The 22312-nt window shown below is 35.4% G+C and overlaps 1 protein-coding gene and 1 long non-coding RNA gene across 2 annotated transcripts in view; both read right to left on the reverse strand.

The window, feature by feature from the left end:
* Positions 1 to 2679: 2679 nt before the first annotated feature.
* On the reverse strand, positions 2680 to 3756 carry LOC133519175 (uncharacterized). The gene is made up of 2 exons (XR_009799591.1): positions 3030 to 3756; positions 2680 to 2931 (listed from the first exon to the last, which is right to left on the reverse strand). It is a non-coding gene; the product is annotated as an uncharacterized LOC133519175 (long non-coding RNA).
* Positions 3757 to 15705: 11949 nt separating this feature from the next.
* The window catches only part of LOC133519182 (5-hydroxytryptamine receptor 2A), a 98450-nt gene continuing 91843 nt past the window's right edge, over positions 15706 to 22312 (reverse strand). The window contains exon 8 of the mRNA XM_061853149.1: positions 15706 to 17561. Coding sequence (XP_061709133.1) covers positions 16664 to 17561 — 898 coding nt within the window. The 3' untranslated portion in view covers positions 15706 to 16663. The remainder of the gene's footprint in view (positions 17562 to 22312) is intronic.

The following is a 22312-nucleotide window of genomic DNA, read 5'->3' on the forward strand; positions in this document are numbered from 1 at the left end:
TTCTTGTAAAAAAAACAAAAATAAAAAAAGAATCACCCTGTATATCAAGTTTGGCTCATGGTACACACACCATTTTTTTTTCAAAAATGACCAGTTTATATTCTACATTATACAAAAGTTTCATGGACCTACTCCAGAAGGAACATTGCGAAATTAATATGTATTGGCTCTTTGGTGCGTACTATTCATTGAACTCCCACTAAGAGCCTTGCATTATTAATAAACAAGGGCTAGCGATCGGACCGCTGCTCGTGCCCGATTTGAAAGAGGTGGGGATAAAGAAGTATGGATCAAACTCATTTGTATTTATAAAAACATTTTTAGGGTTCCGTAGTCAACTAGGAACCCTTATAGTTTCACCATGTCCGTCTGTCTGTCTGTCCGAGGCTTTGCTCCGTGGTCGTTAGTGCTAGAAAGCTGAAATTCGGCATGGATATATAAATCGATAAAGCCGACAAAGTCGTACAATAACATCTAAAAATTAAATTTTTTTGAGGGTACCCCAAAAATTCACCCCTACACGTAAAGTGGGGGTGATTTTTTTTTGCTTCAATCCTACAGTGTTGGGTATCGTTGGAAAGGTATTTCAAAACTAATAGGGGTCTTCAACAAACATTTTTTGATAAAGTGAATATATTCGGAGATAATCGCTCCGAAAGAAAAAAAAATGTGTCCCCCCCCGCTAACTTTTGAACCATAGGTCCAAAAAATATGAAAAAAATCGTGGAAGTAGAGCTTAAGAAAGACATTAAATGAAAACTATAGCGGACATGATCAGTTTAGCTGTTTTTGAGTTATCGCAAAAAGTTTCCCCTTCATAGTAAAAAGACTTTAATTAGGTACTGATTGTGCAAATTTGCCTATTTGTTTAACTCGCGTGAAAGGTACCGTTTCATCCCTTAGTTAACAATTTACTATACTTTAAGCTCCAGTTTAGCTTATTGTGACGGAAGAGTAACTACGGAACCCTACACTGAGCGTGGCCCGACATGCTCTTGGCCGGTTTTTTTTTATTATTTTGTTTTCGGGTCCGAGACGTTGCGTATTAAGCATGATATGAGTATAATGATTAGTGGCTACGAAATAGTACGTTTATTTTAATTTCGCAATGTTCCTTCTGGAGTAGGTCCATGAAACTTTTGTATAATGTAGAATATAAACTGGTTCATCTTTGAAAAAAAAATGGTGTGTGTACCATGAGCCAAACTTGATATACAGGGTGATTCTTTTTTTATTTTTGTTTTTTTTTACAAGAATTTAAATGGTTACGGGGTTAATATTTTTTTAGCACATAGCTTTTAGTCTTATTAATATTTGTACAAAATTTCAAATTCGTCACTTTCATAGTTTAGGAAAAAATTATTAAAACAGTTTTGGGGTTAATCGGGTGTTTTTCACCCCCAGGGGGTAACAGAGGGATGAAACTTTGTGCAGAGTATAACCTCCCTAAAAGGCATCGTTTGATTACAGTTTCGGCCCAAAATCGCTGGGGGCAATTTTTCCTAGGCTATCCTGCTACACCCTTTAATACATGGAAGCAAAATGTTTAGGGGAACGAAGGCCGTTAATATTTTAGAGCAGACGTAATACGTGCACATGTGGCAGCGGCCCCTTCCGCCCCTCCGCTGCTCCCCCGAGGTGCGCCACAGCACAGCTCCGTGACGGCGGCGCGTCGATTCAATCCGAATTTGTGGAGAGGGTGGGTAACCAATTGTCGGAGGTTTATTCAATCGCGTATTATTTATGTATACATATCTATCTAATACTTTTTAACGTATTACGAAACCTATATCGTTCGAAAACCTTACATTGATTTTAAGCTGAATAAAGTCAGTTTTTTATATGGTTTATCTATTATGTATCAATTTATTCAGCTAAAACTGTACCTATGCTAAAAAAAAATAGTCGAACGAAAATAAAACTAACAAAGAATTCCATCAAACTGAAGCTCCTGGTAAACCATATCTCCTACAACATTTTCTAAAATACGTACAATCATGATATAATGGACAGCTTTTTAGTCGAGTACCGTGTTTAGGCAATGAAGCTTTCTAAGTTGCCTAAGTAAGGTACGAGATTGAAAAGCTTGATTATATAACTCTCGTTTACAATACTTTTCTACGATGCATTTAAAGTAATACTATTTTACTATAAAACCTGAATAATTAATGATAATTGGAAAGTATCTCAGTGGACAAAAATGTAGTACAAAAAGACATAAACGCCCATACATGAAAAGTACGCAATTAATAATTATAGTTCGATGTACTAAATCTTAATCCAACCATTACAGTCACCGAGTAGAAAAATAAAATATATCGTCACAAGAAAAACATTTTTTTACATATTCTTCTAACATTTTTTTTCTGCGTCGATAGGCCTATGGCTCATGATTCTATGGTGAAAAATAAAATCATAACAGCATAAGTAGGTTTTAACATTTAAGTTACCGTTGAAAACAGAAATGTTCGAAAACCCACGAAAAATCCGAAATGCCGATGAAAAACAGCATTTTAGTTTTCTCTATTTTCAGAAGTTTGCTGGTAACAGGATTTCTTTGGGATTTAATGTCTACCACGCACTGTACGTTTACTGCGCGTGTATTTAGATACTTACGACCATAGATGCCTAGTCTGTACATCCCTAGTGTAATGTCCAATAATTAATAAAACGACCCTATGGAGTGATTTAAGACTTTACTGAAAATAGCGGTCCGGCACATGGTATGCAGAACAAATTAGGGAGAAACAGTTCGAAATTGTAATCATGTGCGGTATCAATATTATAACCGCATTGGCAGAAATCTCCTGTTAAAATATAATTTTCTTTATCTAGATCTATATCCCAAATTGGGAGAATATCATGAAACAGTTCGGACTGTATGAATCCACGAAGTGACAATTTAAAAATCGATTCCTTTATACTGTTCACCTGTAACAAATTCATAAACATGTAGCAATAACCAAATATATCTATATTGTGACTTACGTAAAGAAATAATAGAAATGAATTCTTGAAAAAGTAGGTACCTTTTCTAGAAGTGGTTATTTTGAGCCATATAGTTATCTACATTGAAACGCATAGTTATACAAATTTTCCAATACGCATGGTTAAATAATCTATTATCGTCAGTTTTCATCATGTTTCCGTAAATATGTTATTAATAATTTCTGCTTTTCAATTGAAATTAAAGCGTGAGATTCTCTCACTCAAAATAAAAAGAAAACTATCTATGACATATGTCATAGATAAACAGTAGTAGTAATTAACCTTTTCAACGCTTTCTCCCTCGCATCAAAATGTGGCATATGTCAACTATTGAGAAACGAATTTAAACCTTATCTATCAACAGTAAAATAGCTTTGACAGCGTCTGCCATGACCTCTTTAGTGGTCGTTGGCGTGGTAGGCACGACAGCACACGACCACTTTAGTGGCTCTTGGGGTTCAAAAGGTTAAAGTCAATAATGAGGTCAGGGATCGGAACCGGTTTTTTGCAAAAACATCGAAATAACCATATATTTCGGTTTATTTTATACTCTAAATGTAGTACTCAGTTGTGTTTTCAGATAACGACTTCGTATTATTTAGATTGCCTAATTAGAAATGATACTTCATTAACAAAGAACGAAAAAATACCGTTTTCGTTCCCATACAAGAAATACCGGTTTCCGATCCCTGAATGAGGTAGCTTATCAAAGAAATCTTGAGTCGCTTTAGCACAAAACCTTTTTAAGCACTGCAGGTGTTGATATTTTTCTTTTTTTACTGGCAGGAGTTTTGAGTATACATTCGGTAGCAGGTTGAATTCTCTTGCACGCAAAGGACTTGATCGTTGTGTTTTTTTACCCAGTTAGCTTTATAATCCTGCCGGTAAAAGATACATTTGGGCTCGTCTTTGCGAACTTGTATCTCCTTCAGTACTTGTATGGGAAACGAAAATTTAGTGACGTATTTCAAGATTTCACCATATTCCATTTCACCAAAGGGAAAAGGTTTCTGCCGTGAACTCCTTAGTAAATCGTACCAATTACTAGGCATTTCCATTCGAGTTTTTTGATTGGTTATCTAGGCCCATGTATTCCATAGTAATGGAATCCATTCGACATAGTTTGTGCACAATAAAATGTATGAATTTAAATACATTGTAATTTTTATTCTGCCCTCCGCATGAGTCACAGAATATGTGTGTTTAATGTTTGCCGGACTCTTTATGATAAAATCATACAGGAAAGAAGCTACTTCATTCGAGCCCTTTTTGGCATGCGTCTCTGGATAGGCATAGAAATAAGATCTTTTAATTGCCAACTCGTGTATGTTAAAAGAAAACATTGAAAGCTAGCGTTTGTAATATACATCGTTCGTCCATATATTCGGTAAAGAGATATTTTTCTGGTAGTCCATGGCAATAGCTGTTAATGAACTATCTTTTAATTGTGTTATACGTGCGAGCCTCTTTCGTTTGTAAAATATATCAGCGTTGTCTTTATGTTTTTGGTCATCATGTTTCAATTTTCGCTTCTCCTCATCATTGGTACAGGCAGCTATGTTGACCCGAATCTCATCATAAAAGCTGCATGTATCTACTCGTGGATATCCAAAGGAAATATTAAACTCCGTGTTAAAAATATTCCTGTATGTCTCGTAAGACACATTCACATTCTCATGTATATCCTTGAACATTTGAAACATTTTTGTTATGTTTAATTCATCGGGTAAATATTGCCGTTTACTATCTTCACCGTCATAATGACACGATCTGGTTTTGAAACTGGTAATGTGTTCTTTAAAGCTTTGCAAGATATTTTTATTCAATTGTCGATAGTTGCTACTATTCTTACCGCGTTGATCTTTTGGTGCTTCTCCTGTTGCCTTTAGATTCTTTTTTATATAACCCATTTTTCCTCTTCCTATTCCATGAATGGACATAATAGCCTTAGCAAAAACTGCAACATCTACCAGCTCCGTCTCATTATAAATTCGTACTCTATATGTATATATGAAGCTTCGTGTTGACGTGTCTTCTTTCCGCGGACGATGTCTCTGTACGTAAGTCAATGTTATAAGTCCAAACAGATATGCATTTTGCTCATCATTTGTCTGAAGGTTGTTAAAATAAGATAAGATGGTATCTCGCTGGTTTTTGGTTAGGATTTCAAAACATTTTAAACGTTTGCGGGTGCAAACGTCTCAAGGCTCTCCACTTTCATGGGACTGTAGTTTAAGTTTTTTCATAACTTCTGAAGTGCGTCCCGTTATTTTGCGCTTCTTTGGCTGGCTTTGCAATGGCTGATCCTCATCGGAGGCAGTATCCATTATGAATAATTGCAATTACAAATATATACGTAGTCATGTCCACTTTAACATCACAATATGTATACATAATTACACAGGAAGTTTTCATTTGTATTAATAAAATGCTATGAGTTGCAACTATTTTCCACATTCAAATGCAAACGTAGATTTTAATTGTAACCTTTACAAGTTCCCGTCTGCCTGGGGTACCAATTATGTTTAATAACCGTTGGCCACAAATCCTACGACCTACAATTATAATTGAAATCTTCAAAGGGATAGGGTTAATTAAAGCGTAGCTTAAACTAAGTCCTCGATCCGGGAACATAGCACACAGAATTTTAAGTGCGGCACGCAGACCGATAAGGTCCTTATGGCAAAACCCGAAGAAGTTATTTAGGTATGTATCCCTATTTTAATAATACATATATTATGTACGTATTTTTGTCTAACACAGTCTTTTTTTCATACTACTTCGGTGGCAAACAAGCATACGGCTCGCCTGATGGTAAGCAGTCTCCGTAGCCTATGTACGCTTGCAACTACAGAGGAGTTATCTACATTTGCAAAAAATGCAATTCCCTCCGCAGTGCTGGACCGAGCTATTTCCTAATGTTTCTGCTCTTAGTAGATTCTAGTACACTATAAAGGAAACGGAACGGGAGCGAGGAGTGACAATGACAGTGAGCGTCAGGATGGCGGATGGACCTCAGCAAATTTGAACGATATATTTATAAACATATTGTACCTTCGGTGTACTTCAGTGTACCTTCATTAGAATCCAGTGTACCTCTCCCTAAAACGAGATATTTAACAAAAGAGGTCCACCCGCCATTCTGACGTCAGGATGACGGGTGGGCCTATGAAATCTTGCATTATACTGCACTTAAAGTATGCAGTTGTATTGTACCTTCAGTGTACCTTCAATATGAACCAGTGTACCTCCCCCCAAAACGAGATATTTAAAAAATATGGCCAACCAAGACGGACTTATTATTAGACGTAACTTAGTTTTGGGAGAGGTACCGCTATTTTTATTAAAGGTACAATGAAGTACTCTAGAGGTATAGTATAACCACTTAAATTTTGCGTGAAATAAAGCAAGATCCTCACGCTATGCTATCATTTTAGGGTTATATAGGAACCTAGGTTCTATTTTGCTTTTTCTGTTCCTGAATATGATAACCTTAAACATTATACGATTTCGGGGTTAAAAGAGAACCAAGCGGTAAGGGAGAGTGAGGCAAGATGGAGTATCTAAGCTTTGATAAATTTTTGATACTTTCACTTTATTTCGCATGCACCTATTAGCGTGACCGATCTTCAAAGTGGTATTAAAACCAGTTCAAAACCATAACAAATTCAACTAGGGAACAAATCAAATTATTTTATACTTACTTACTCATTTACTGCTGACGACCGGTCTGGCCTAGTGGGTAGTGACCCTGCCTATGAAGCCGATGGTCCCGGGTTCGAATCCTGGTAAGGGCATTTATTCGTGTGATGAGCATGGATATTTGTTCCTGAGTCATGGGTGTTTTCTATGTATTTAAGTATTTATAAATATTTATATATTATATATATCGTTTTCTAAGTACCCTCAACACAAGCCTTATTGAGCTTACTGTGGGACTTAGTCAATTTGTGTAATAATGTCCTATAATATTTATTTATTTATTTATTTATTTTACTGCTGTGGCGCAACTATCCGAAGTGGATCTTGGCCTCCGACACCAAAGACCGTCATGCTTCTCTGTCCAAAACCGTTTCTGTCCAGTCGACGACGCCGAGTTCGCTAAGGTCTTTTTGCCCTTTTAAGGCCTTAAAAAAAGTCTTAAGGTTTTTTTTCGGTTTAAAGGTCTTTTTTTAAGTTCTTTTTTGAAATGATTTTATTAAACATTTATTGATTTGTATTTTTTAAGTAGTCACACTAAAATATATATTTAAATTGTTAAATCTGATTCGGTTCCAATTTTCTTCTCACCTGTAACTTTGATTGCATGTGAGAAAGTGAGTATTTAGCGCCAATAGTAATTAAATTATGGCGGTAAAGCTTGTAAAGGGTTGTCAATATCAAACAATGACTACTTACTTACCATTACCGATTACTCTTTTACTTAGGAAAAAATAGTAGGTAATCATTAAGAATAGTAATAGTGTGTATTTAAGCAAATGTATCAAATCTTAAGTACTTCATCTTGCCTCACTCTCCCCTACCGCTTGGTTCCCTATTAATCCCAAAATCGTATAATGTTTAAGGTCTTCATATTCAGGAACAGAAAAGGCTAAATAGAACCTAGATTCCTATATTACCCTAAAATTACAACCTAGCGTCAGGATCTTGCTTTATTTCACGCAAAATTTAAGTCGTTATACTGTACCTCTAGTGTACTTCAGTGTACCTTTAATAAAAATAGCTGTACCTCTCCCAAAACTAAGTTACGTCTAATAATAAACCCGATTTGGTGGACCATATTTTTTTAAATACGAGTATTTCCTTTTAGGGTGGGTTTACTGGTTTATATTGATGGTACACTGAGGTAAACTGAAGGTACAATATAACTACATATATTTTGCTTGAAATAATGCAAGATAGATATACTGAATTCTATTAAAAGTTTACAGAGGTACACTGAAGGTACAAAATAACTGCATACTTTTAGTGCAGTATAATGCAAGATTTCATCACCCGCCATCCTGACGTCAGAATGGCGGGTGGATCTTTTTTTGTTAAATATTTCGTTTTAGGGAGAGGTACACTGGATTGTATTAAAGGTACACTGAGGTACACCGAAGGTACAATATGTTTATAAATTTCCGTTTAGGCGGCTCGGGTCATATTCCGGTTTCGCCAGTTTAGGTTTAGGTCAAAATTGTACAGTCAGCATCAAAAGTAGCGGATCAAATAACGCTTCATAAGTATCTACCATTCTGTAACAGCTTATCAAAAAGTCATGTCTTTAATATAGAACAACTAAGACTGTAACATATATTTTTGAACGCGATTTTTTGAAAATTATTTTCATTTCGAAAAGTTATACGAAATATTAGATACTTTTGGCGCGTTGTTTCATCCGCTACTTTTGATGCTGACTGTACTACTTTACAAAGGTTCACGGAACCATTCAAACCATTCCGTTACATTATTGTGCTCGCGAACTAGAACATTTGTGAGACTGTAGGAGACTATACTGGTTTGTAGCGATTTTTTCAGTGAACGAGCACGTACAACTCGACTCCTTTCTTTCTCATATCCTCTTTCACACACAAGCCATCCATCGTTTTTTAGGTCTACCAGTCAAAGTTCATCCCTAACATTCTTTTGCCTATGTAGCATTCATCCCTCCTCATTACATGCCCATACGACCAACCTCATCTTCTCCATTACCGGTGCTACTTTCAAACTTCCCCTTATATAGGTACTAATTCTTAATCCGATCCTTTCTCGTTACTCCACACATCCATCTCATCATCCTCATTTCCGCTGCGTGCACTCTTATTTCATCCGTTACTTACGTCGCCCAGCATTTTGATCCATATAAGTATTACAACAACAGTGGCAGCATGGTTCCATTTTTATCTCCTGTCACTATGCCCGTCCCTTTCGCACTTACATACTTGTTAGAACGTGACAGGCATGGTGACAAATGATAAAGAGCCGACCATCTTAGCCCTACTGGTCTCACGATGAGTCTGTAGATTTTCCCCTTAAGTTTAAGAGGCATTCGTGGATCGCAAGTTGTTTCAGAAACCTGTCGCCATTTCATCCATCCCGCATTTATCCTATTTTTCACCTCACGGTTTATAATATAAATGCTTGATATTCCTGTTCTTACACTCCGCCACTACTATTAGATTATTTTACAGACGTGTTTGCCTTTTACACTTCCAAATTTTATATTTCGGTTTTGACACTTTATCATACAAAAATACTGGTATTTAGTTTTCATAACTACATCGGTTTTACTTTTTTATGACGAGAAAAAGCAGTTTTTAGGGTTCCGTAGCCAAATGGCAAAAAACGGAACCCTTATAGATTCGTCATGTCCGTCTGTCTGTCCGATTATGGCACAGCCACTTTTTTATAATTGAATTTGACGGTGACAAGGATATTCATAAAAATGTACCTATTTAATAAGTACGAGTTTGATAAAAAAAACAACAGTTCTAATACATAAATTTATTTATTTCGAATATTTTATTGTTGTAGAATTATCATCACATTGAAGGCATAATCTAAGTTTATGTATATGTTGAATGCTTTTTTTCTTGATATTACAGACTTAATTACACTTAACATTAAGTACAGTTAAGCAAAGATAAAATTAACCTGTCAGTGGAAGAACACACTTCTTAACGAGCTCCAAACAGTAAGATGTTTTACATTATACTATCTAAGCGAAAGTATCATTATAAATTGATATACTATTATATTGATATTAAGGTAGGGTGGCCTAAGAGCGGATGTGCCACAAGACCGGATACATACAATTTTGCACGAAAGAAGCGACATTTTTCGAGGCTGGCAACATAGTTTTGTCCACCATTTTGTTCTGCCCCTCCCTTCATACCGCGAACGGCGTTGCTAAAGACAGGTCGCGTGTAGCGGAGCTGACAAAAAAAATTGCCATTTTTAGTAAATTTTTGGCGATCCGGTCTTCAATCCAAAAGTTCGTTGCAAAATTATAGTGACTATTTATCATTTTATTGCTTTTTAAGTAGAATTCTGTGTAGAATTAGCAAGTGCTCTCCAGGATTGTATACTTGGTTTACGCCTAGGACGTCTGTAAACAAAGATCCGGACTTTTCTCCCATTGCCAAAGTACGGACTAAAATAGTCCGATCTTAAAGCACTAAAAAAAATGCAGTGGTTCTCAAAATTTTCAAATAGCGCTGGAACACTAAACCTGTCAGGCAGCCATTTTTACTTCCATCATTTATCTGCATGGGTTCTGAATTAGGTATATAGTGTAATTATATTTATCTATGAGTTTAGTTCAGTTCAGCCCTATTTTAGCACATACCAACTATTACGTCCGGTCTTAAATCTCTATCTTCCGAATGCTACATTGCTACCCGACGCTGACTGAGTAAAGTTTGAGAAACTCAATTTTGCTCATATTATGCTTGGGAGGGAAGATCGGACTAAAAATGCCAAAAAAATAATAATTACCTGTGTTTGCCACACCAAGCAAAATTACAGGACGATTTTGTGGTATGTTGTTTTCGATTTAAGACCGGATATTTTCCTTTTGTGCACTCTAATGCCACAGCTTCAAGGGTGAAATTAAGCAGTAGTCCGAACTTTGGCTTCGCCAGGTTTTTTTGAAAAGTAGTCAAGAAAACTATTCTGTCACTTTGAAGGCGTGTCTCGTATAATCTACAGCGTGTATCGAATTAAACGAAAAGTGACCAGATTATTTGTTTTATTGCTAATAATTTCCTCTAGCAGTCCATTTGTAAAATAGTTATAGGAAATGATAAAAGCAATGTTTTTTATCATGGTCCGAACTCGACGAAAAAGCGTCCGATCTTAGGCGACCCTACCTTATAATAATGATTGGCGTTAGTTGAGTAAATTTACCTGACATTTTCGATTCCTTCTTCCAACAGATTACGATATTTAATAAAACGTATTAAAAATAGAAATCTCAGTCTGATATCTAGTAAATATAACATTTCTCATTATGAAGTTATAATTTACATAGATTATATACATTTACATATTTTAGCTCATTATCCTACAACCTTCAAGAAAATAAATCAGTTTAAGTGTAAGTACAAAGACTATTACAATTATAGTATAAAATATGATTTCAAAACCTATTAGCATATTATTTAAAATGAGTTGTGACTAAAATATTTTTTGTATTAAGTTACATTTATCTACCTATTTGGTACATAATTAAATATTTAGTGCACATTACTATTTTCCATGACAAGTAATAATCATGGCTATGTTTTGATAATAAAAACAAGTCAGATAAATATGTAGGTACATTACCATTTTAAATTCTCAAAGGTAGGGAATGTAGGAAATTATAAACCTAGGCACACGTAGGTAGTGAATAATCCTTTACCATTGTATTTTCACGGAAACGAGAAGTGCTATTTCAGTCAGACTCAGTACAAAAAATACTGAGGTTGACTGAAGCAGCATAACAAAACAAACGTTTCCTAGAAAACACGTTGGCAAAGGATTGTATACTATACATCTGTATAGTATGAATTATCTGAAACGATAGTTTGGCCTCTAACCCTAAGCTGTTAAACAAAAGGCATTTTTAGGGTTCCGTAGCCAAATGGTAAAAAACGGAACCCTTATAGATTCGTTATGTCCGTCTGTCCGATTATGTCACAGCCACTTTTTTCCGAAACTATAAGAGCTATAGGTACTGTTCAAACTTGGTAAGTGGATGTATTCTATGAACCGCATTAAGATGTTCACACAAAAATAGAAAAAAAAAACAATAAATTTTGGGGGTTCCCCATACTTAGAACTGAAACTCAAAAAATCTTTTTTCATCAAACCCATACGTGTGGGGTATCTATGGATAGGTCTTTAAAAATGATATTGAGATTTCTAATATATTTTTTTTATAAAATGAATAGTTTGCGCGAGAGACACTTCCAAAGTGGTAAAATGTGTCCCCCCCCCCCCCGTAACTTCTAAAATAACAGAATGAAAAATCTAAAGAAAATATATGATATACATTGCCATGCAAACTTCCACAGAAAATTGTTTTGAACGAGATCTAGTAAGTAGTTTTGTTTTAATACGTGTCACAAAATTAAAAAAAAATTTTTTTTTTCATCAAACTCTTCAAGAATGATATTTAGGTTCCTAATATCATTTTTTTCTAAACTGAATAGTTTGCGCGAGAGACACTTCCAAAGTGAAAAAATGTGTGCCCCCTCCCCCCCTGTAACTGAAAAATATTAAAAAAATATATGATATACATTACCATTCAAACTTCCACCAAAAATTAGTTTGAACGAGATCTAGTATTTAAGTAGTTTTTTTTAATACGTCATAAATGGTACGGAACCCTTCATGGGCGAGTCCGACTCGCACTTGGCCGCTTTTTTTTATCCTAATTTCTCATTAGTGAATAGGATCAAGCGCGTTTAAAAGGAAATTTTAGCGTTCTACACATATAGCTCAAATTCATGTAACAGCTTTTTGTTACCTCCAAATATTTTTGTTTATCTACATTAGGTACCCAAACGTGTTATCTCCGAATGATGTTACATGAATTTGAATCATATAAGTATAACGCTAAAGTAGTCTTTTACATGGGATTGGTCCTTCTCACTAACGCTACTGGCTACTATACCTAACTTATGGTAAGTAGCCACCGCGGTGCACAAAAGAAACAATGCCTTTTGTTTAGCAGCTTAGAGTGCTAGGACGAAAAATAATTTCAGATAATTCATTATATACCGATAACAATTCAAGCAGCCCGCCAAAAGTCATCTCGTTTGATAAATTAAAGTTTATAAATGTCAAAGCAAATAGTTTCAAACAATATAAAAAGTTGCTGTCAAAAATATTTTCTTTTATAGACACTACTATTGTCGACTGTATTTTATACCTACTTCCAAAGTATTGGTCTAAAAACGCATTATTTTAGGTCTGAAAAAGTTTCTCCATTCTCCTGTAGGGGGGGGCTAGCGCAAAATTGCGGTTTTGTATATTGATTAATTACACGTTTTAATCAAGGGCAAATACCATGAAAAAATTCACACGGAAACTAGACTATATTTGTGAGGGCAGACTCCATCAAAACTTTAGAGGGTTAAAGATGGCTCGATAGAAAATAAATTACGGAAACGGAAAATAAATTATGTGATTCTCCGAGTGAAGATTGTGGTGCAGACAAATGAAAATCTTGAGGCTGGTGGGAATGCAATGGCGGTTGACAAGGGGCAGATGGTAGCTCAATGAAAACAGGAGGGTCAAGGGATGTGCCTGGTTGTGGATTTGTATAAAGTGATGGTGGTTTTGCATTAGATTGGGTTGTGCTATTTTTGTATTCTAGGACAATATTTTTTGTGATACTGTTTGCCTTCAACAACTTTGTCGGATTTCCACCCACCATGAATCTTGAGGACCCGTAGATTAGCTCCCGAGTCTGCCAGAAATGTCGCAGAAGTGCGACCGAAGCAATGTCCGGTATAGAGCTCTGAGTGTTCCAAATTAAAATTCACTGGGTTATTTGTCTTGGCAGGGATAACATTTTATGCCGTCCAATCAGTTGCCTGGTACATTTTCCCTTTATGTAGTTCAGAAAAAGCCTGTTAGATTGTGTGCGCTGAGGCCGTAGGGCATAATATTTTTTGAAAATAAATAAATAATATAAATATTATAAGACATTATTACACAAATTGACTAAGTCTCACAGTAAGTTCAATAAGGCTTGTGTTGAGGGTACTTAGACAACGATATATATAATATATAAATACTTAAATACATAGAAAACATCGTTTTTATCGCTGTCTATAATAGCGCTGTCTATAACATCGGTCACCAAGGTTGTCAGATATTAAACAAAAATCATGCAATGAGACAGTAAAAAACATTTGTTTCAGAGAGAGCGTAAAGCTAGGACATTAAACAGGGACAAAAGATATGGCGCGCCGCGCGATACTAGCGACGGAAAATAAGCATAGGTTTTAACGTTTTACCTTTGTAACTCTGAGAATATACTTCTCTTTAAAATTTTGCTCGTCATCGTCACGTCCCTCAGCTATATCACTAGTTTTCGTGTTTTTTTTTAAACGAACCAACTTTTACCTAATAGGGTTTCAGGTGGAGTCTGCCCTTGCAAGTACAATCTACATAGTTCCCGTGTGATTTTTTCATGACATTTGCTATTTTAAAAACGTGTAACAATTCGATATGAGCCCCCTCTTAAATTAAGTTTTAACTGAAAACAAATCAATATCACCATTTATGGACAAGTATTACACAACCAACCAACAAATAAATGTATCCAGCAAAGCAAGCCCTCTATCGAATAAATTACATAAATATAACAAATTAGGTACCTACATCTGAATGGCTATGAAGTGTTTTTAACATTTGTTTCGACATTCTGCAAATCTAAATGATTTACCTTACGAAATAACTTGTTTATTTAATAACTTATTGATGCAGGTGAAGCATTAAAATTATTTATCACAGAACGTAAGTAATATTACTACTACACGTGTTAACCTTTTGAACGCTTTCTCTCTCCCATCAAAATGTGGCATACACGCCAACATCTCAACTAGTGAGAAACGAATTTAAACCTTATCTGTCAACAGTAATAGTGCTTTAACAGCGTCCGCCTTTAGTGGTCGTTGACTTGGTAGGCACGGCATAAAAACTACAATTTTGCACACGACCACTTTAGTGGCTCTTGGCGTTCAAAGGTTTAATAATAATTAATATGATTCTTATCTACAACAGTCTTATAGGCCCTTTTAGAAAATAACAGTTTTATGGATTTTTATAATTCTGATATCTTAAACATTTAATAGGCATTTATATTGACACTTAAACACAATAAAGTCTAAGTCAATTAGATTAGAAGGCTATCAGGTCTCTAGTAGGTGACTAGATGTTTTTACATTATGTACTTGTAAATATCTAATATATTCACAGCAATGTCTACACTGTCTGTATGTTTGAATATTTCATTATTTTCGAGTAAACTTTTCACATCCTCTTTAAATAGGTAACAGTTTGCAACCACATAAGAAATAAAGACACCTATCCGATTTTACATATTTATGTTTGTGTAATAAGTCCACTCTACAGCATTCATTTATTCAGGCACTCGCATCATAAAAGCAATGCAAAAAATAAAGTAGTATTTAACGTATTGTATAGTGATTATATTTAACTTTTGGGATACCCACCTCCAATTGAGGGGGGATTTAAATCTTCTCAGGTCACAGGTGTAGGGTTAGAGCCGGTGTTGCTTTATTTGACGTTCATAAGCGCATTGTAATATGCCTACTTGAATAATAAACTATCTCTATCTTTATTAGAGAGATACAATTTTCAAGTAAGTACATATAAAGTACGGACTAAGTGGACCAACTGTGTACTAAATCCTGATATCACAAAAAATTCCAAAACGTTGCGTGGGGTTACAAGACAGCATGATGTCACAAGTAAACAAATTGACATAATTGCTTTAGTAATATTGGCATTATTGTCAAATAACGTTGTTCATACCGTAATCAAAACGATATGCACTACTCTAGTTGGACTTTTCTTTTGGTAACACTTAATCATAGAGCTCAATCCGCTTCATCAGATAGCCATGATATGTGCGATATGGTAGTAGAGCTGACTGCAAAATTTCTAACTGGAAATGCACAATGGTAACCCAGTGCTAAGTCCGAATTCGATAGTCTACCATGGCGGAACTTGCCGAAAGTACAAAAAGAAGGCCACTTCCGGTGCGAAAATGGGGGGCTGATTTAACCCATCTGATGCCGCAATAATAGTTATTGCAGCAGTTAGAAATTTACATGTCGAATCGAATTCGGACTTAGCATCACTTTTATGGTTACCATCGCGGTATCTAGTCGGTTATAAAATTTGCAGTCAGCTCTTCTACCAATAGCTAGACTCTGTCTACTTCCTTTTACTTTACTAAATGTCATTATGTAAATTATGGAAGGTAGAGGCCAGGAACAGAATCTCCATATACCAAAAAGTGTCCGACAAAAAACCATAAATAGGTGGCGCTACAATACCTAGAATACTTGAGAAAAAAATCTAATCATAGACAGCGCGCTTCACTCCGTCTGGAGAGATTTGGAACTATTATTTACAGCTGACAGCTGGACACTTTTGCAACGTTTCTGCCTAAGGAGATTTTGTTCCTTGCCTCTACCTTCCATAATGTAAATCCTTGCCAGTGGTCACTTTAATTTTTTTCATGTTTATCATGTCAATCATTAATGTCAAAGTCAAAAATCAGCAAATATGACAGAAGATTATTTAGTTGTATTATTTTTGTTTTTTATTGGTTTATTAACATTTATAAGTTTTCTACCTGTTCTTCTTCATTTGATACAAATATTCTAACACAAAACAAATGTAATGGTGACAATATGAGTAACAGTGTCTACTAACAAACGTAAGTATTTAATCGGCCAAAACATACCTATTGCTGGCAAGAAGTTTCAGAATACTATAAATCTCGGTCTGAAGCTCCAGTTCATACATTTTAAATAAATTATTAGAAATAACAAGAATGACAAGCTTTATTGTTTTATACAAATTGAGATCGAATGTTTCTGTTGACTGAGAGCGCGCTCACGCCGGGGTCCGAGTTCGGCCGCACGCGCTCCCATGGGGCGGGCTATCTTGATCCCTGGCAATACTCACATAGCAGCACCTTCTTAAAAGCCTGTCTAAAGACTTTATTAAATATTGTATAGAAAATTGGATTTACCATAGAACTTGAGTAACCCAACCACAGTACGAAATCAAACACCCAATAGGGTACGTTTTTCTCCCATCGCGGACAAATTGCTGGTAGCATATTAAGGACAAAAAAAGGGGCCCACAATATAACGAACGTAAAAAACACCACTCCAAGAACTTTAGTAGCTTTCTGTTCGAGACGCAATATCCGACCGTGACGAGAAGAGTTCCGAGATATCACGCTTGAATTCCGTGAGTGATGCGTCCTTGGGTTCGCATGACGATATGGACTTGGGTTGGCCGGTTGTGCTCGAGATGTTAGTGATCTTCGGGTCTGCATATTTCGGACAGGAGTTGCCAATGTGGTTCTAGCTACTCCGAAACTTGAACCCCTCCTTCCACACCTCCTTTCCTCTTCCCATGTAACCATAGAAGATGCTCCGCGACTTGAACGCCTCGAGTAGGAGATGGAAGGCTCATCACTTTTAAGACGAGAAAACCCGTTACAATCATTAACATCTCCTCCGGGTACAATGACTACATCTGTGTTACGCCTCGGTGGAGTCGACTCATTGCCAAAATAAGGACATGTGCAAGGAGGCGGCAGGAGCAGACCATCTTCGGAACTACGAGATTTTGTAGTCAAGGTATTGGGTACAAGCAGTCCTTCATTACCTTCGTCGTCAGAAGCGCTTCTTGGTCGAAGTGGCAATGTACCCGCATCGACAGCAGCTGACAGTCGACGTCTATCCCGATGCATCGACGAAGGTGAGCTAGATGATACGCTTATGGAACCAGGTGTGGCTATACCGGCACGTTCTGATGTATGAGATCTAAAAAAACATACAAGAAAGGGTTTTTAAAAGGCTTAAACAATGGATTTCTACATATAAGTGTAGTTATGCACCGTGTTTTTATTGAATTCTGTTAACTTCGGGGTATGAGTTAGTACGTTTAGGGAAACTAAATGGCATAGTTAATTTAAAAAAAGGTATTTTTTATGAAAAGTAATTAAATATTGCATATAGCGTTGTTGTAATACGGGCATTACATTTAATTCAACCAAACAATTGAAAACTGTGACATATATTATGTATGTCATGTCGAACATCGATCGTCCGAGATAGTACGTACGTTTAGTAACAAATGTATAAATTCTTACTAAACACTATTAAATATGTAAATAGGTCCTAAGTCAAGTGTATACGCTCGTAAATGCCTTATAAGATAAAACTAAATTATTGATTATCTCTGAAATGGAGTTAATTAAAATACCGGCGGTGTCTATAAGAAAGTTACTTAATTTAAGCTGAGGAATGCACCCTTGAAATTAACAGAATAAAAAAAATAACACGGTGTATAGATTACTTACAATTTCATAACTAAATTGCTTATCCGAAAATCCGATGATGGGCCTGCACGATTTTAAACTCTCATTGGGACTCAATTATATAAGGTGCATTGGGGTAAGTTGAAAAAACGGATTAAACAAAAATTCCTCTTAATTCTGATTCTCGTAATATTTGTAGTGCTGGCAACATTGCGAAATTTTGTGCTATGAGCAATTTGAGCATATTGATCCCACGAAAAAAAAGCGAATACCAACGACTTTTTTTTAATTTATCACTCAATACTTACACTGATCTATTTATAATGTTTATTACACGTAATCTTTAATTACATAAGATAGATTATATTCCTTTATTCATTTTAAATCTCAGTTTTGGTTTTTTACAATATGCATATGAAAAATATAGACAAATAACCTATAAGCACATTATAAAAAAAAAACTAACTTAGGGTGCTGGCAGCGGTGCAAAGCCCAAACTGTCGGTGGTCTGGGCCGCATAAAAGCAACTAACCGCCGCACTATCGGCGCCGTGTCCAAGATCACCGCCTTCTGCATCTGACCCTTAATCCAACCACCTAGCGAGAGTCTCTCAAGATGTTGATCGAAACTCATCGCTATTAGTCCGTTTACTGAACCGACTATCGGAACACTCATTCTCAGTAAGTTTTAATTTCATAAATGTATTATTATTATGAATGAATAAAGAAAGAAATGATCTTGGAATCAACATCCCACACGGCGGTTATCTCGTTAGCCTGGTCTAGGTACTTACTAGAATTGTCCTTCTCGGCTTTCACGAGATTCTCATCATGGGGGATGGTGATGTCAACGAGCACGGCCCGGTGTTGCGATCCATCTATTATTTCAATGTCAAGCTGTTCAGGATGATAGATCGATCCCAATAGAGCGTGGCAAATCCATTATCGAGAATTGGCGCAGGTACTTGTAGTACCGCACTTCGTGGTCTACAAAGCCGTATAGAAGAGCAAGTTGCTGGTGAATAATCTTGGCTACGAGATTATGTCTGTGAAAGTACTCGCCGTTAGCAAAATGAAAACAACCGAAGATGATATACCTGAATGACTCTCCGGGATGCCTAGTCATACTTGTTATGAACAAAATGCTGCACTTCATGATAAAAGCAAGCCGCTTTGTACAGTGATAGTAGGGACCAAACTGAGCAATTTGACCTGTAGCAGCGGCAGTTTCATCCCTTAGGAACAGAGATGGCGCCACTTCTTTAAAAAATATTTCGAAATTTCTACAAGCTAAACTAATGAATCGATTTAAATATTTAATATCTCAAATGAAAGCACATTATATACATTATTAATAAAACAAAAAAAAAATGTTTACTGAATATTTTTGCTAAAAAACGGCATATTTTTTTTACTCGATTGATAGTTTTTACTTGATTTCTCAAAAAAATGTATGGAATATGAATATGAGTGTAAATTTCTTCAAAATATATTTCAAAAAATTCTACATGCTAAACTAAAAAAATGGAACATGAATTGTTTAATAAATATGTATATATTTATATATATATATATAATATATATATATATATATACATATAGTACTGAGTATATAAAAAGTATTACAAAAAAACCCGACACCGATACTTTTCATTCTTCACGAAATATTTAAGTTCAATTATGCACGCTCTTACAAATAAATTATTTTAAAAGGAATCTTTAACCGCAGTATAGGTAAGTGTACTGATTTTAATATGAAATGTGTCATTTGAAAAGAAATCCCCCAATTTATATTAATAAAAAAAACTGAATAAAGTTTTTTCCTGGTGCTGAATTACAAAAAAATATAACAAATCTAAAATTAGAAATTAATTTTATTTAAAGTGACTAAGTACATTTGTAAACATATAACTTAAATATCCTCTTCGGGATCACCGGTAGATGTAGCTGAAAGAGAACGGTCGTTTTGAAGTAGTCCGGTTGAAGATTTCTTTTAAATACATTTATTTGTAAGAGCGTGCATAATTGAACTTAAATATTTCGTGAAGAATGAAAGGTATTGGTGTCGGGTTTTTTGTAATACTTGTTATATACTCCGTACTATATATATATATATATATATATATATATATATTTATTAAACTATTCATGTTCCATATATTTTTTTAAGAGATCAAGTGAAAACTATCAATCGATTAAGAAAAAAAAATTAAGATGCTGTTTTTTGCCAAAAGTATTCAGTATATGTTTTTAGGGTTCCGTAGTCAAGTAGGAACCCTTATAGTTTCTCCATGTCCGTCTGTCTGTCTGTCTGTCTGTCTGTCTGTCCGAGGCTTTGCTCCGTGGTCGTTAGTGCTAGAAAGATGAAATTTGGCATGGACATCTAAATCAATAAAGCCGACAAAGTCAGACAATAAAATCTAAAACTTATTTTTTTTTATGCGTCAACCCTACAGTGTGGGGTATCGTTGGAAAGGTCTTTCAAAACTAATAAGGGTCTTTAACAAACATTTATTGATAAAGTAAATAAATATATTCGGAGATAATCGCTCCCAAAGAAAAAAAAATGTGTCCCCCCCTCTAACTTCTGAACCATAGGTCCAAAAAATAGGAAAAAAATTGTGGAACTATAGCGGACATGATGAAAAAGTTTCCCCTTCATAGTAAAAAGACGTTCATCCACAGTTAAACGTTATTACTACATTAAGTTTGTATGCAGCACGGTCCCTTATCTCTGCACTTACTGTACATACTTAATTCATTTACACGGTTTTAAAAACTATCTAACAGTCTTAATTAGTTGAAAAAGTATTTTAGATGGTCTTTTTTTTCTCATTAGTGTGTTGTCGATGAAATAGAAAAGTCTATTATTTGCTCTTGCCCTTAATAAACAATCTTCAAATACAATCCTATGTATTTTGTTTTATAGTGGGTCCAGTGCAACACTGCTCGACTCATTAAAAAAACACTATTCGATCTTACCCCAACGCACCCTACATAAACCTTTATTGCAGCGCTTGTAATAATTAGGTTTGAAAAATATTAGTTTTAGTGTTAGTCCATACTTACTTAATACTCTTCAACATCATCATCATCGGCCACGCAACATTTTTTGGACCACCCGCATGACTTAGGTTTATTGTTCGCTAATTGGCTGACTTGTTCATCGCCATAATAGCAACCGTACACGAGTAAACAATATTAAATTTAACAAAGTGCGGGATTTAGATGTTGTAAAAACTTGCGTTGCTGAAAATGTTGATATTATGCTCTTTTATCAGTCATTGTTGAGACCCCTAAAATCCTTCCTTCATATGTTGCATTTTTATTAACTCAACTTTATTTTCATCTATAAAATTAAAATTATAACATTAAGAGGAAATAGGACGATATCACGTGATCTCTACTCCAGTCGTCACGATTTATTCTTCTCAGGATATAAAAATATAAAATATTTTTACGCAATTATATATTAACCACGGCTGTTCATTGCTCCTATCTTTTATAATAATCAATAAAGTGTAATGGAGGGGAATAGCTATGGTTAATATACAATAAAATGTGTAAAAATATTTACCATAGAGGCAATATCCATGGAGGAGAAATCGGGACAACGTTCGTAAATAAGGAGAAGCGGTCGTCCAGTGTCGTCTTAACTGTTATTGAAGAAGATTTAAAAATCCTCGGTCTTTTGAATTACACTTGTGTACTTATCCGTAACAGTCAAATCCCTGAAGCATCGTCAATCCCAGGTGCCATATTATTGCTCAACACTGAGTGATATTAACGCGAGAAAAGGAAACCGAGAAACCTATTTTAGTGTCTCTCCTAAAGAAAAATAGTCATTTGTGTTACAAGAGGGCAAAGTTGTTGTTTATCTCCTTGTTATTGTTACGCAATCAAGCGAAAGAATTCAATCACGAGCGTAGCGAGTGGTTCGAATAAAGAAATCTTGACCTTTGCTAGGGTTTCAAGGCACGAAGGTTAAAGAACCTATGCTATCAAATGACACAAAAAAAATAATAACACCGCCGATACAGTGCGATGAAAATACTAACTGTATAACATAAATCATCACTTAAAAGTCATTCCAGTAGCCAACATGAGGCACCACCTCCAAATTGATGAATTAAGTTACTTTACCACTCTTTTGAATGAAATGCAACTTTATCGTTGATTTTTAAATAATAAAGAGAGCCTTTACGAGTTGGTATGGTGAAATAAATATTTTGTCAGAGGAGAGAGGAGATAATCA

This window comes from Cydia pomonella, chromosome 1 (assembly GCF_033807575.1).
Source record: "Cydia pomonella isolate Wapato2018A chromosome 1, ilCydPomo1, whole genome shotgun sequence".
Taxonomy (NCBI): domain Eukaryota; kingdom Metazoa; phylum Arthropoda; class Insecta; order Lepidoptera; family Tortricidae; genus Cydia; species Cydia pomonella.